This window comes from Acanthochromis polyacanthus, chromosome 22, assembly GCF_021347895.1.
Source record: "Acanthochromis polyacanthus isolate Apoly-LR-REF ecotype Palm Island chromosome 22, KAUST_Apoly_ChrSc, whole genome shotgun sequence".
Taxonomy (NCBI): Eukaryota; Metazoa; Chordata; class Actinopteri; family Pomacentridae; genus Acanthochromis; species Acanthochromis polyacanthus.
This window is the reverse complement of record NC_067134.1, coordinates 11,876,227-11,891,344: the sequence shown is the minus strand read 5'-3', so window position 1 is coordinate 11,891,344 and position 15,118 is coordinate 11,876,227. Positions and strand designations below refer to the sequence as shown.

General features: G+C 41.0%; 1 protein-coding gene across 2 annotated transcripts in view; it reads right to left on the bottom strand.

Moving 5' to 3' along the window:
• Window positions 1–2,495: 2,495 nt before the first annotated feature.
• Window positions 2,496–15,118, bottom strand: part of anos1a (anosmin 1a) — a 53,733-nt gene continuing 41,110 nt past the window's right edge. Inside the window, exons 9-14 of one of the 2 annotated variants that reach the window (XM_051943090.1) lie at window positions 14,942–15,049; window positions 11,004–11,092; window positions 10,591–10,762; window positions 8,143–8,384; window positions 5,408–5,549; window positions 2,496–4,264 (exon numbers count right to left, since the gene is read on the bottom strand). In XM_051943090.1, the coding sequence (XP_051799050.1) occupies window positions 4,212–4,264; window positions 5,408–5,549; window positions 8,143–8,384; window positions 10,591–10,762; window positions 11,004–11,092; window positions 14,942–15,049 (806 nt within the window). In that variant the 3' untranslated portion in view covers window positions 2,496–4,211. The remainder of the gene's footprint in view (window positions 4,265–5,407; window positions 5,550–8,142; window positions 8,385–10,590; window positions 10,763–11,003; window positions 11,093–14,941; window positions 15,050–15,118) is intronic. The other variant, XM_022195872.2, reaches the window with a different exon arrangement.

Below are 15,118 nucleotides of genomic sequence, written 5' to 3'. Positions count from 1 at the left end.
AGTGAGTTAGTTATATTGCATTCATTTTCAGTTGTAAAATAAACCTTTTAGAATTTGATCTGCCTCCAGCTGCTCTATGTGCACTCATTTTGGGTTCAGACTCCCCTGTACCATTAGCCTAGCCGCGCTAGACAACCCACGGCAACGAATTTAATTCTCTGCCAGGGTGGGTCTAGTTACCCTCCATAAGGCTCGAGGCTGGATTCTCCTAAAACTGGCCGGACCAATCACCATGAAGTGTAGAGTCAGAAGGCGGGCGTAACTAAGTGACGACAGAGGCACGACGATTCTGACAGAAACAACCGGCGCACAATAAACAGTTATCTTTCGACTCGGCTTTGGCCACAGCCCTTAAAGATTTGAAGCTAAAATTCAACTTGAAAGATAAACAAAGGACGGCACTGAAGTGTTTCATTGAGAAGAAAGACGTATTTGGACTTATGCCGACGGGATATGGCAAATCCTTAATATACCAGTTGGCTCCGCTGGTTGGGAAGCTAATGGGACTTAGCCACAATCCGCCGGCGCTCTCGGAACTACGTCAGCCTATTCGTTGCACTGATTGGTTGTATACCTACCCAATTACTGCAGAGTGATTTGATAGACAACCTTTTAGCCCGCCTCCCTCCCTGTCGAGCGGCCCTAGACCCTTGTGCCGTCAGAAATACGGGTCTAGCGCGGCTAGGCTACTGTACCATGACATTAACAAGTGAGAGTTTACTAAAATCATGAAATTAAGTTTACAGGAAACAAAACTAGAATATAAACAGACTTCCCAGGATGCATTTTTAGGGAGTTAAAACACTTTATTTACATTTTTCCTGACAATTTTTCTTTCATGATGGCCTTTCGACAAGAAGACACTGCAGGAGGTTAGATATTGTCTATTCACACATGACCAATATAGTTGTCTCGATATTGGTCTGCAATCTAAATCTCACCTTCTCCCAACGACAATATATACCCAAACATCAGAGAGTCCTTAGAATTGATGCCGGCATTGCTCACATGTACTGCTGCTCCACTGGTTTCACTTCTTCTGATGTCAGCAAACCCTATTCACAGCTTAATTCATCTGCATCTCCAGTGTGTCTGTATGTGTCCACTTCCTCAGGTCCTCAGTTAAAGCCTTTTATTTACATTTTTTCCTCGCAGTTTTTCTTTCTACTGACTGATGAGTTAACTTAACTTGATCAGTTTTACACTTTAACAAGTTTTACACTTTCATAAGACGAGTTTTAACTAATTAGTAAACTAAACTAAGTCGGGGAACTTGTGTTTGTATGCTGCAAGAACTTTAAGAATTTGCATTCTCAAAATTCTTAAAAATCTCTTTGAAGGACTTTAGCTTCCCTCAAAGCTAAAGTCCCCAAACGTCTCTACGTTTTCAGGTAAAATTGTATTTAGTTGCTTTTCTTTATAGATAATTCTTCCCAAAACAAGTAGATTTCAAGGATAATCCAGTAAAAGAAAGAACCTTTGGCGTAAAAGAGGTCATTGTTTGGTTCATGAGTGGACTTCTTTCTTGGCATATAGTATTTATTCATACAATGGGATGAATATGGTCGTCTCCGCACTTGACAAAGCTCTTGCAAACGAAGAAAATCTTATAGAAGTACCGTATAGAAGAATGTGTTTTTCAAGGCTGAGTACACAGAGAGACTAAAGTGTGTAAAATCAATGAATTGCTCCATTAAGACAGAGAAAAAAAAATAGATTTGCATTTCACCTACAGTCTCTCCTCGGAGTGCCTTTACTGTAATGAACAATATCTGTTCTGTTGTGTACTCCTCCTCCCCTCCACTGTGATAAACATATTTAGGCCGGTTGTGGAAAAACCTTGAAATGGTCATAAATCCTGGGCAAACAGGTTTTTATGTGCTTCGGGCTGAGCTATCCCTTATCCAAATGGACTCCCTGCACCGAGCTTCCTCCAGCAGCAACCTCCACCCTCTGTCATTCTGCAGGCAAGCGTTTCACACGACGCTCCATCATGGAAACAAACTACGTCTGAGCTTCATTAACATACGGAGAACAAACATAGCAGCTCCTGACACCCTGATACGTACAGCTGAGTCATAGCTGCTGTGTTTTTTATGGCAGGAACACAGAAAATGTTTTGTGGAGCAAGTTTAGAAGGAATTTCTCTACCTGTACCTGTGAAAAAGCTAAAAAAGAATGTGTGGATATTCATAAGAATGAGGTATGAAATGAGTTCCTCTGTCTACATCCTTGTTGCCGCACACTGTTTCCCCCAAGGGCTCCTTCAAACCTTTATGTTTGCACATCAACTCGAGAATAATGGAGGTAGAATTAGAGTGCGGATCTTTGTTTTCTCGCAGCTTTGCATCTCCCCACTGGCCTCAGTTAGACCATCATTCTGAATTCTCTTGAAAGGTCATGGCTGGATACTGAGAAAATTTGGAAAAAAAACAGGAGGAGCAGGAGGGAAAGAAGATCAAATAATAAGAAATGAAAACTTCAAGCGTGCAAAGTAGGCTGTACACATTGACATGGGATTTATCTTCAGTTAAAAAAAATTCTTCTTTGTACAGGGTCTCTAGAGGTTTAGAAAAGGGTGAGCACACATACAGTACAGGAAATACACCACATCTTATAAATAGAGGCAAACAGTATGTACAGCATTTACAGGGGAGCTACATGTCATATACAAAACAGCATTAGTGAATTAGTTGCAGGAGTTATTATTCTTCAGGGTTTTCAGAAGATACTGGAGGTAACACTCGACACTGACAACACGAGTTATTCTACACTTAAGTGTTTGCATGCAATTCCATCAATAGTACAGCGAGAAGCTAGGGCTGGGTAGAGTCAGTGGATAGCCACAATTATTTTGACTTATTTATCATTTAAAATGGACATTTTCCTGTTTTCCATGAAAACTCACACTTTAATTCATGTGCTAACATAACTGCACAAGGGTTTTCTAATCACCAATGAGCCTTTCAACACCATTAGCTAACACAATGTAGCATTAGAACACAGGAGTGATGGTTGCTGGAAATGGATCTCTGTACCGCTATGTAGATATTCCATTAAAAATCTGCCATTTACAGCTACAATAGTCATTTACCACATTAGCAATATCTAGACTAGATTTCTGAATAATTTGATGTTATCATCATTGGAAAAAAAATGCTTTTCTTTCAAAAAAAAGGACATTTCTAAGTGAGCCTATCCTTTTGAATAGTAGCGTAGCTGCATTTTTATGCTCATTGGGAGTAAAAAGAAATATCAATAAATGCAGTCGCAAACCCCAAATGATGTCTGAAACTATTAAAAGTTGTATCCGTTTTACGTAACTGGGAGAATTTTGATTTAGCTGAAGGTTAGCATGAAGGTTAAGGAAGCTACTGGACCTACTTGCTGTGTTAAAACCCTCCTGAGACATTACTTGTCTGTCTTCTGTGGAAATTTTTGAAATATGTTTACACAATTTTTAGAATCATCTAAGCTTACCCCCCACAGCAATGTAACTGGTGTAGCTGCTGTATCTACATGCTATTATGAAGTCCACCTACTTATCACAAACATGCTGAGATTCATTTCCCAGCTGGGAGCAAACAGGAAGTACAACTTCTTTTACTGCTTAGAATTTCATTGCAATGGATTAACTCCAGCATTGGCTCTAACAATAGAATGTCAGACTTTCTATGTGGTTGCTGTATCTAAATGCCAGAATAACTATGACATTTATGTGTTGTATTTTTTTGCATTGTAGTTTTTAATGTGACTTTAGAGCAAACACTCGACTCAGAAGTAATGCAATTACTGTAAGGTGATACTGTTTTGACATTTAAGTGACATTTCACAGGATTGGACTCTCCGGTAGCATACTGTGTACAACTTCTCATGTTATTTAACCATTTAGTATGGCTTGTTTCGCTAGAAAAGTATGAAAATGGCCTCCTCTGGTTTCGTCCCATGAAGTAGTCCAGTGGTTATTGTACCAAATCGGACCTGTTGGCTCGCACTGTAAAATTCAAAGCATAGAAACCTGTCGGTCCTGTCAGTAATTGATGGGCCGGGCCATTGGAAGATGCGGGGAGAGATTAAAATAGTCGCTGGTTGTTTCATCTCGATCATGAAGCTGGTGAGGCTGCAACTGTCACTGGTGGTTACTGGTCTGGGGGTTCTTCACTATCCTGAGTTTGGGAAATTTCATGCGGGCTGACGGGCTGTCTGGGAGCTCAGTGCCTGTCAGATACCGGCTGTTTGTGGTGATGCTTCCTCAGCCTGGATCCTGAATGATGGGAGACAAAAGTTCATTTGTTACGGGCTTAGCTTCAGAAACCATACGTTTTGTGACACCTACAAATTGTGCAGTTATGTTAGTAATAAATGGCTTTTCTGAACATGTAAAAAAAAGATGGTGGTGTGTGTTTTTTTGGGTATTCATAGCTGAGCTTACGCTTTAGCTAAAGGTGCCCTCCACTGCAGAGACACTGTCTGAGAGTACAACAAGCACTCCGCGCTTTTGCTCAAAGGATCAACTCGGTGTTCACCATTTGTCTCATCATTTTGCCTCAAAATGGATGTACTGATGCTATTAATAATCGATTGGTCCCACTGTCAGCGTGTATGCTAGTTTAGCATTAGCACAGTTAGCCCACATCTTGTTCTTACAGAAGTGAAACACTGACACACATATGCTGACCTCCACTGAGAGTTAAACACCATGTAATGGAGTGGGAGGGTGGAAAGGTCACAATGGAAAAGGACCCTTGTCTCTGCAACTCAGCCAGCACACCCACACTTGTATTCCATTATTCCGCCTGATTAGACCTCAGACTAAAGCTAGAAACATCTCAGGATGTCACCACTAGTTATGAACAGATCACTCCAGTGTTGGCCTCTCTGAACTAGCTACCTGTTCAGGTTAGAGCAGACTTTAAGGTGCTGCTGCTGCTAACATACAAACTGTAAATGGAATAGCCCCATTGTACCTGTCAAATATGGTGAACTTGTATGCCCCCACTCGTGTTTTGCGTTCCTAGGGCACTGGGCTTCTGAGTGTCCCAAAGGTCCGTAAAAAGACGGTTGGGGAACAGGCTTTTTCTTTCTGTGCACCAACATTGTGAAACAGTCTACCTGTTGAAATCAGGCAGCCATCAGACCCACTGATGTACTGCTACATGTGAATCTTAAATTGCTTTACTTGATGTCTTTTTTACTGTTTTGTTTTTATCTGTTTTCACTGGTTTTAGTGTTTATATCTGTACATACAGCACTTTGACCGAATGCACTTTATAAATACATTTTTTATGGACAACAATTAAAAAGTTGTCTGTACAACAAAGCTTTGTGAAGTGAGCACAGTATACAAACCAGAACAAGCAGAAGACAAGAAGAACCACATTTCCTTGTTTCTGTGTGAATTTCTTACTGTGCTTCGGGGCACTGTGGCATCCAGGAGTCTGGAAGGTTCTGCTGGTTGCAGGACCTTCACCCTCTGCTGTGATGGCCTGGACCTCCAACCGGTACAGACTGGCACAATGCAGCCCCGACACCAACAGAGTTTTCCCATCCTGAAAAAAATATGAGAAAGTGTAAGAAGAACGAAGCACAGGAAAGAAGTATAAAATGATCAAGGTATGTGAAATTGTAGGGAAGCTGCAGACTGAACTGGTTTTGTCAGCCCAGTAGCTCCTGAGATATATCTACAGGGGAAATACAAATTTGAATCTGCAATAAAACTCCGCAAATACTGCACAAAGGGCAACTTCACGCAGAAAGAAGAAAGAAAATGGTTTATTTTACTCCTCTGTCCTGAAAATACTGATATACTAAAGAGAAAAGAAGTTAAAAAAAAAAGATAAATTGGAGGCCAAAATGACAAATGGATACCATGAAATGGCAGTTATAACAAAAAGAGGAAGGAGGAAAGTGAAAAATCTAACAAGAAAAAGCTGGGACAAGAAAGCACAGACACCATGAAAAACAATGAAGTTTGTGAACAGTTTAGTTACAGGGTTATTTATTGTTTTCTGACATTTTCAGTCAAGGTTTTCCATTTCCTATTTTAGGTACATTCCATTTTCAAACATTGCATTTCCATTGAACTATTACTTTTTCCTTTCTGACATCAATTTTTACCCCGGTTATCAGTGGCAATAGCACCATTTAAACATATTTGCCTTTTTTATTTTCTGAGATTTATTTTACAGCTGTTACGGCTGCTGCACGGATTCTCCTCTTCCATGATAATAATGACATATTGTATACGGCCTTGTACACCAGTTGCTGCACCCTGATTGGTTCTCGTCTTCGCCCCTGCCTTCGACGGCCCGCCTTCTTCACCGGAGCTGATGGCTGATTCATCCACAACTGACTTCAGTCCACCAATCAAGCCCCATTTCTGTCTTTGAAAGAACTGTCATCTTGGCATTATGTCACAGCTTTTGCGTGGTGTCCATGTGTCTCTTGAGTTCTGTTAAGGATCTAGTTCACATGCTTGTTCTGCTCAAGGGCTTATTTTGGGACAATCTGACTGTGGAAACCGTTGGGTAGTAAGTCATTGCTAGTGGTGCTACTTCCCATGTATTTTTAGTTTGGTTAGTGCCATTAGGGTTTGGTTTTGTAGATGTTGTTGGTTGTTGGGTAGGTTAGACATACCCAATAAGAAGTTTAGTCGCACCCTTTGGCAATAGCTCCTCACCTTTCGTGTTTTCAGTAAATCCACTGCTATTCACTCTGGCTTAACAACATCCATATGCTGTTGTTGTTGTTTAGAGTCACTTGAGTTCATTTGACTGCTTTTGTGGCTGATAGATAGCACGTTAAAAATTAATCTGTGAAATACAAAAAGTGGTTGATGTCAACATCAACAATATTAGGAGGAAAGCAGTGATCAGGACCAGCGAATCATGACAAACAGTTCTTTCTACTGTGCCTACGTACGCTGCTGGCACCATCACCATATGATCAATGTTATTCACTTCACCCATCAGTGGTCATAATGTTGTGGCTAATCGGTGTATATAATTTATACAATCCACATTTGCAAAAATCCAATATCCATGAAAGTCAGCTAGAGCTTGAGTTTCGTAGATTTCATCATTTCCCCAAGTCCACTTGCTTGGAAAATCCAGACTGACTTTATTTATGTATTAATATAAATACAAATAAAGGCAGTCTGGCATTGCGATGACACGAGACGATTTCAAAAAGGAGGAGCTAACGAATGCAGCTTGAACGAGAAAGAACCAATCAGCGTGACACGGATGTGACGCACAAACAAATCGACCTTGAAGTCCATGTAGTCCAAACAACAATGGCATGCAGCCGAGAAAGCGTCGCGGTGAATGATTACTGCCGTTTTTGTCACAAAAATCTGCGAATACATGGGGTACTCTCAAGTACAACACTTATTTTTGAAAAGGCTACGCAACAAAAGACTCCTTCCGAACGATTAGCGGTGTTAGGAATAACTTTAAATCGGAGCCAATCCAAGTCGGTGCGTATGTGTAAAAGTTGCTTATATTTACTCACACATTTGGAACGGGCTTTTCCTCTGTACAAACAATGGCAAGAAGCCGAAAGTAACGAGCCATCCACTGCCTCCTCATCATCGGAAACGTCAAGTGAAAAGAGGCAACGACTAACGCCATCCAAAATGCAAAGAAACCACAAAAAGATTCGCTTTGGCCCTCCTCCTCCTCCTCCAGCATCATCTTCGAGGCGCTGAAGATGACGCAGCATTAACTCCTGCCTCCCGTGCTATGATTGGTCGTACCCAACTGTACCGGGAGGGAAACGCGATTCAATTCGCCCAATGCCAAACTGACTCTCCTGTATCTCCTAACATGGAGACAGGAGATTACATGGAGATTCAGTTTGGATTTTCCAAGCTACAAGTCCACAGAAAGTCTGCCTGGTGGCTTCGCTACAAGGACGAAAGTGCACATGCTTGGCAGCAGTGTTCATGTGCAGAATACAAAGATATGACCTACTGACCATGCATGGAAAACACTCTTTAAGCAAACTCCTGCAAACTACAGAAGTAGTATGACAACAAATAAGCACTTGGAGGTGTACATGCATAAGTTATCTTGTCAGGTTCTTTTCCAATAGCTGACAAACAATGAAAAAGACAATCAGTGAAGTTGTCGGTTTACTAACCGGGGGCAGTATCTGGGACTGGGAGATGAGGCTGTGAGGCAGCTTGTTGTTGCTGTGGCGGTTGGTGGGGATGACCTCTGCCCAGGTCACCTGGTAACCAGTCAGCTGCTGGTGGGGTGGAGTCATGGACAAATCCCAGCTAAAGATGGCCGTCACATTGCCACCTCTAACCTCAAAGGATGCTGTCAGGTTGACTGCCCTCACCAGGACCTTCTGAGTGGATACAACTGAAAGAAGCACATCTGGGGGTTTAAATGATGATAGATATTGGGATAGTGGACAAATTCATCATGCCTGAGGCACAAGCAAACTGCCAATCAGTCCCCAGAAGACAAGCTAAAACATGATGATAGCTTCTCAGCGAGATTTGAATATTTGTGTGTTCAGTTTTGACATCATTCTTCTTGCATTGTTCACTGTCATTCTCCATTAAGTATACACACGTGGACAAAATTGTTGGTACCCCTCAGTTAAAGAAGGAAAAACCCACAATTCTCACTGAAATCACTTGAAACTCACAAAAGTAACAATAAATAAAAATTTATTGAAAATTAAATAATCAAAATCAGCCATCACTTTTGAATTGTTGATTAACATAATTATTTAAAAAAACAAACTAATGAAATAGGGCTGGACAAAAATGATGGTACCCATAACTTCATATTTTGTTGCACAACCTTTTGAGGCAATCACTGCAATTAAATGATTTCTGTATTTGTCAATGAGCGTTCTGCAGCTGTCAACAGGTATTTTGGCCCACTCCTCATGAGCAAACAGCTCCAGTTGTCTCAGGTTTGATGGGTGTCTTCTCCAAATGGCATGTTTCAGCTCCTTCCACATATGTTCAATGGGATTCAGATCTGGGCTCATAAAAGGCCACTTTAGAATAGTCCAACGCTTTTCTCTCAGCCATTCTTGGGTGTTTTTGGCTGTGTGTTTTGGATCGTTGTCCTGTTGGAAGACCCATGACCTGCGACTGAGACCAAGCTTTCTGACACTAGGCAGCACATTTCTCTCCAGAATGCCTTGATAGTCTTCAGATTTCATCGTACCTTGCACACTTTCAAGACACCCTGTGCCAGATGCAGCAAAGCAGCCCCAAAACATTACTGAGCCTCCTCCATGTTTCACCGTAGGGACAGTGTTCTTTTCTTCGTATGCTTGCTTTTTGAGTCTATGAACATAGACTTGATGTGCCTTACCAAAAAGCTCCAGTTTGGTCTCATCTGTCCAAAGGACATTCTCCCAGAAGCTTTGTGGCTTGTCAACATGCATTTTTGCAAATTCCAGTCTGGCTTTTTTATGAGTTTTTTTCAGCAGTGGTGTCCTCCTTGGTCGTCTCCCATGAAGTCCACTTTGGCTCAAACAACGACGAATGGTGCGATCTGACACTGATGTACCTTGGCCTTGGAGTTCACCTTTAATTTCTTTGGAGGTTGCTCTGGGCTCTTTGGATACAATTCCAACGATCCGTCTCTTCAATTTGTCATCAATTTTCCTCTTGCGGCCACGTCCAGGGAGGTTGGCTACTGTCCCGTGGGTCTTGAACTTCTGAATAATATGAGCCACTGTTGTCACAGGAACTTCAAGCTGTTTAGAGATGGTCTTATAGCCTTTACCTTTAAGATGTTTGTCTATCATTTTTTCGGATGTCCTGGGACAATTCTCTCCTTCGCTTTCTGTTGTCCATGTTCAGTGTGGTACACACCTTTTCACCAAACAGCAGGGTGACTACTTGTCTCCCTTTAAATAGGCAGACTGACTGATTATGAGTTTGGAAACACCTGTGATGTCAATTAAATGACACACCTGAGTTAATCATGTCACTCTGGTCAAATAGTTTTCAATCTTTTATAGAGGTACCATCATTTTTGTCCAGGCCTGTTTCATTAGTTTGTTTTTTTAAATAATTATGTTAATCAACAATTCAAAAGTAATGGCTGTTTTTGATTATTTAATTTTCAATAAATTTTTATTTATTGTTACTTTTGTGAGTTTCAAGTGATTTCAGTGAGAATTGTGGGTTTTTCCTTCTTTAACTGAGGGATACCAACAATTTTGTCCACGTGTGTAGATGTGAGGTTTCAAATTGTTACCTACCTTTTGTCACAATTTAAATACAAGTATGTTCTTAGAGAACTACAGAAATATACTGTCAAATTTTAAAGCAAACTTAAAAGATACAGTGGAACAAAATTTTGGAGAAAATTCACATTTACTCTCTTGCTGAAGAGAAGCTTGATGGCAGTCTGGGAAGTGTCTAAAAATTAAACTAACTTAGTTTAGTACAAAGACTGGAAACAAGAGGAAAAATCACCAACAAATCTTGGAAGAACTGAACCTATGAGACACACTACTCTTTTTTTGAACCAGTTGTTAGGAAAACACCAGGAACTTCCCTATCTTTTTACCTTCAGATGAAGCCAGACTAGGTTCTGCTTGTCTCACCTGTTTCTCCAGGACAGGTGATGGGTTTTGGACTCTTGGCCTGGATGGTGGCACAGGATGGAGTGAGGAAACTGGTGCTTTCTGCCAGAGGATGACTATTCTTGCTGATTGGCTGTAGTACGATTTTATATTTGCATGAGAAGAGCAAACCCCGCAGGCTGGTAAAGCTCTCCTAAATCAGACAGGAAAAGAACATAGCTGAATAGATGGCACATTCAGAAAAGTTCTTATTAAGCCAACTATTACTACAGACGAGGCAACGATGCTGTCTCCAACTTACAGATCTTTTCCATTCAAACTGATTATTGTGTGTGTTGCAATGGCATGTCCTTACAGCAACAACTAATAATTTATTTGACTTTTATATCACAGTCGTAATGTTAGGGTTACTAAAGGTCAGGGTTACAGGCTACCTGGGTGGTGGTCTTCTCTATGGGTCTGGTCTGGTTGTAGCCACAATGCTCTGGTCCCCACTGGATTCTGTAGAATTCAACTGTAGGATCTAAATGAACAACAAGAGATTGTTAGATTTTGTTAAAAGAGAGTGCGACACAATTTAACTTCAATATTAACTCTTTACGCTTCAGTGCGTCGTAGGTGTACCGCCGGCGGTACACTTACTAATTTGCATAGGAATTTCAAGAATGTCCAAAGGCTGCAAACACGATTATACAAACACTATACGCCGATGGAAAGCTTAGATTCTCATGAATCCGCCGGTATAAACCACTTTCAGATGTGATTACCACAGCGGGTGAGAAAAACACATTTGTCCGACAAAAACGAATATCCATCCATCCGTTCTCTATACACGGCTTCAACGCACACAGCGCGACTCACATTTCCGGGTTCATTACTACACACAGAAAAAAAGATTCCACAAAAAACGGCCATAATCCAACCTTTTACATCCAGACAACACAAGCCAGTAAACTATTTTGTCCAAAACATGTCTTGAAGTCGGTATAAAATCCACAAATCGGTCGTTTTCAAGGAAATGCACCTCGCGACGTGCGTCCAATATTCCCTGTATTTTTCGTCATTTTTTTAATTTAAAAATAGAATATTAGCGATTTTTTTGTACTGAAAACGGCTGGAATTGACTGAAGCTTAAAGGGTTAATTATATTGTTCCAGGCCAAGAGACGTACATAACAAATACACTACCATTCAAAAGTTTGGGGTCACTCAGACAATTTCATGTTTTCCATGGATAACCACAATTATTTTTACTTATTTATGATTTAAAATGGGCATTTTCCTCATTTATACTATTAATTAACCCTTCAGTTTTGTTACATTTGTCCCTTCGTTGTTTACAAAGCCACACACGTCAACGCTGTTTCTGTAAGATAAGCTCCTCTAATTCTATTTGCTTCCCTTCTCATCATTGTTGGTTGAGCTCCAGATGAGATAGGTATTCTAAACACTATTATCCGTGATGGGCAGTCTTTCTGTGTGTGTTTACAGTTACTGTTACTAGTAGACTGCATACATTTAAATTTGGGCCCTGTTTGGGACACATACACTAGTCTCCCAATTTCATGTTTTCCATGAAAACTCACACTTTAATTCATGCGCTAGCAAAGTTGCACAAGGGCTTTCTAATCCTCAGTTAGCCTTTCAACACCATATACCATCAGCACACAGGACTGATGGTTGCTGGAAATGGGCCTCTGTACCCCTATCCGTTTCCAACTAGAATAGTCATTTACCACATTAACAATGTCTAGACTGTATTTCCGATTAATTTAATGTTATCCTCACTGAAAAAAGCTGATTTTCTTTAAAATATAAGGACATTTCTAGGTGACCCCAAACTTTTGAACTGCAGTGTAGCTCGATTAACCATCTGAACCCCAAGCACATGGTTGGGGCTACAAGCTGTAACATTTTTCCTCACTGTGGGCTTATTTTTCACTGCAATTTAAAGTCCTGCATTGCTATTAAAACAACACAGCCATGTACAGAAACAGAGAGAACTCAGAAATGTCTTTTGTGCAGCATAACAAAGGTATAATATAAAGTTATAACCTCTGCCACCCTCTACAATTTCTTTTTTTGATATTGCTCGACTCATCAGCACGAGTTACAGTATTTCACCATGCTGGATGTATCTTCCAATTTATTTTATGCATCAAGTATGTTTTATCTTCCTCCCAGTCTGTCTGATTTGTCGGTTGATTGACTGTGTCCCTGAATTCCAGCTGTTGGTTGCAAGTAAGATGAGTGCAATAAAATGTTTTAGATGAAATATCGCAATTTTAAGCTTAAATTTGATCAATTTTTCTGACAGAACCCCATGTCCGACTTGCTTAGTTCGAAGAGCGTTGCAAAGTTGGAGATACGACAATCTCTAAACACAATCAGTATGTCTCAGCACACTATGATAACAATCCTCTATTGTGCCAATGGGTGGATGATCTGTAAATATAGGGAAAAGCAGAAACACCAGCATGCCCCCTGAGCTCCAAAACAGGGACACTGGAACATGTCCTGAGCAGCAGCACTGAGTGATGGCCGCCATTGGTGGATGCATGACCAGGTTCTAAGGCAATATGCTTTCTTAAAGAAGGCCAGATCCCCAAGAAGAAAGCCAAGACCCCTCTGCCAGTGTGCAAATGTCAGTCCGTAAATAGACGATGTCAGTTGACTTCGAGAGGCAACAGAAAATACCAGCACACATCGTCCAGTCCACATTGAGGCCTGACATTCTCCTCATCTCGGAGGCCACAAATCTGCGAATTATGCAGTAGATGACTGTGCCCTGTGAGGAGAGAATGGAAGGAGCTCATCAGCAGAAGAGGGCAAAATATCAAGAGCTAGTGAAGGACCGCTGGACCAACGGGTGGAAGACCAGGTGCATGCCATGCCAGTGGAGGTGGGCAGCAGGGGATTTGTAGGTTGTTCCCTACACAAGGCCTATGTAATCCTAGGAATAACTGGAGGCAGCAGGAGGAGAGCCATCAGTAAAAACATGGATGCAGCAGAGAAAGCATCTAGGTGACTCCGTCTAAAAAGTGAGGAGCAGTGGGGACAGCAGAATGCCACTTGGACACAGGCTGAGGCTTGATCAACTTCAGTCGGGTTGCCTGGATGAGGGTGTCTGTTGACCCGAAGCACTCAGTGACTCCAGGAAACAACACTGATGATGTGTCCAAGTGTGTGCATCAAGGGATGGTTTCAGTACATGGAGGAGCTAGCATGGGTCAAAAACATGTCGCTTTATAATATTCCTCTCAGTGTAGATAGCATGGCGTTACACACTGATTCCCAACCAACAACAACAGAATAGCACACTGTGTGAGCAGCTGAGTTCAGGTTCATATATATGTGGGAAGTTTATACAGCCATGGCCATAAGTTTGGACACAAGTACCATGACGCTTGTGAATCTTAGAAAATACCACAAAATTGTCACTTGCAATATACAGCCATGGCCATAAGTTTGGACACAGCATGACTTATGTCTGTTTTGATGTCTATTACAGAACATAAGTATATTGTAAGTGACAATTTTGTGGTATTTTCTAAGATTCACAAGCGTCATGGTACTTGTGTCCAAACTTATGGCCATGGCTGTATATCCTGCATCCTCACACAGTGGCTTTGTGCTGCAGAGTAATTGGAGATGATCGGTCTTAGAAGAGCTGCACTGCGTTTTACAGTTTGTGTCAGAGGAAGACAGTTTGTTTGCCTCATTTGTCGCAATGGCAGAAACTCACACCAGCTTTTTCACTGGATTGGAATCTTGGCAAATTTAGTGTTTTGACAGATTTCAAAAGTTTCCTGAATGGGTAAAAACAGTAGTTAACATGTTTTCAGTGGGGAACAGTGTCTCTGCTGTGTTGTTAGTGTTTTGTCTCCTGCTGTGCAGAAAGGCCCTTTTGCTAACATGCATAATCCAAAATGCTGTTTGGTGCCGGACTTTGAAATAAAACACGACAGTGAAATTACTTCCTTCACCCCACAAAAGTTGGCTTAAGTTAACTATTTGCGATCACTGGACCTTATTGCTTATTTTTAATGTTAGTCTGGTTTTGACTTTTACTTTTTCTGTTTTAAACATTTAAAAATGTTTGGGTCATTGGTTCAGTTGTGTACATTCAGCACGGCTATCATCTTCACTTTTTCTACATCTATCAATATGTTAAACATAGGATAAATGACGAAAAATGCTAATTTTATTCGGTATGTTAATGTTCATCACATTTATCTGTATTCACTGCTTCAAACACACCACCTGGGCACTGCACTGTGAATCTGAGGTTGAGTCAGCGTGGCACTACATTATCAACGGGTGTTATTTCTAAGTGTTAAAAAATGTACTTCTTGATTTTTTCCTGTCCATACCTGTGCTGCGCTGCCAGTAAACATGAACCTGGAGCAGTCCATCCTGATAGAAAGGCATCCCAACATCCAGGATGTCACCTGTGGGTTTCCTTGGAACAGCTGCGATGGCTTCAAAACAGAAAAAAATTGAATTATTCTTCATACTTGAGAATTGCTGTCTTGGAGCAATGCTATACG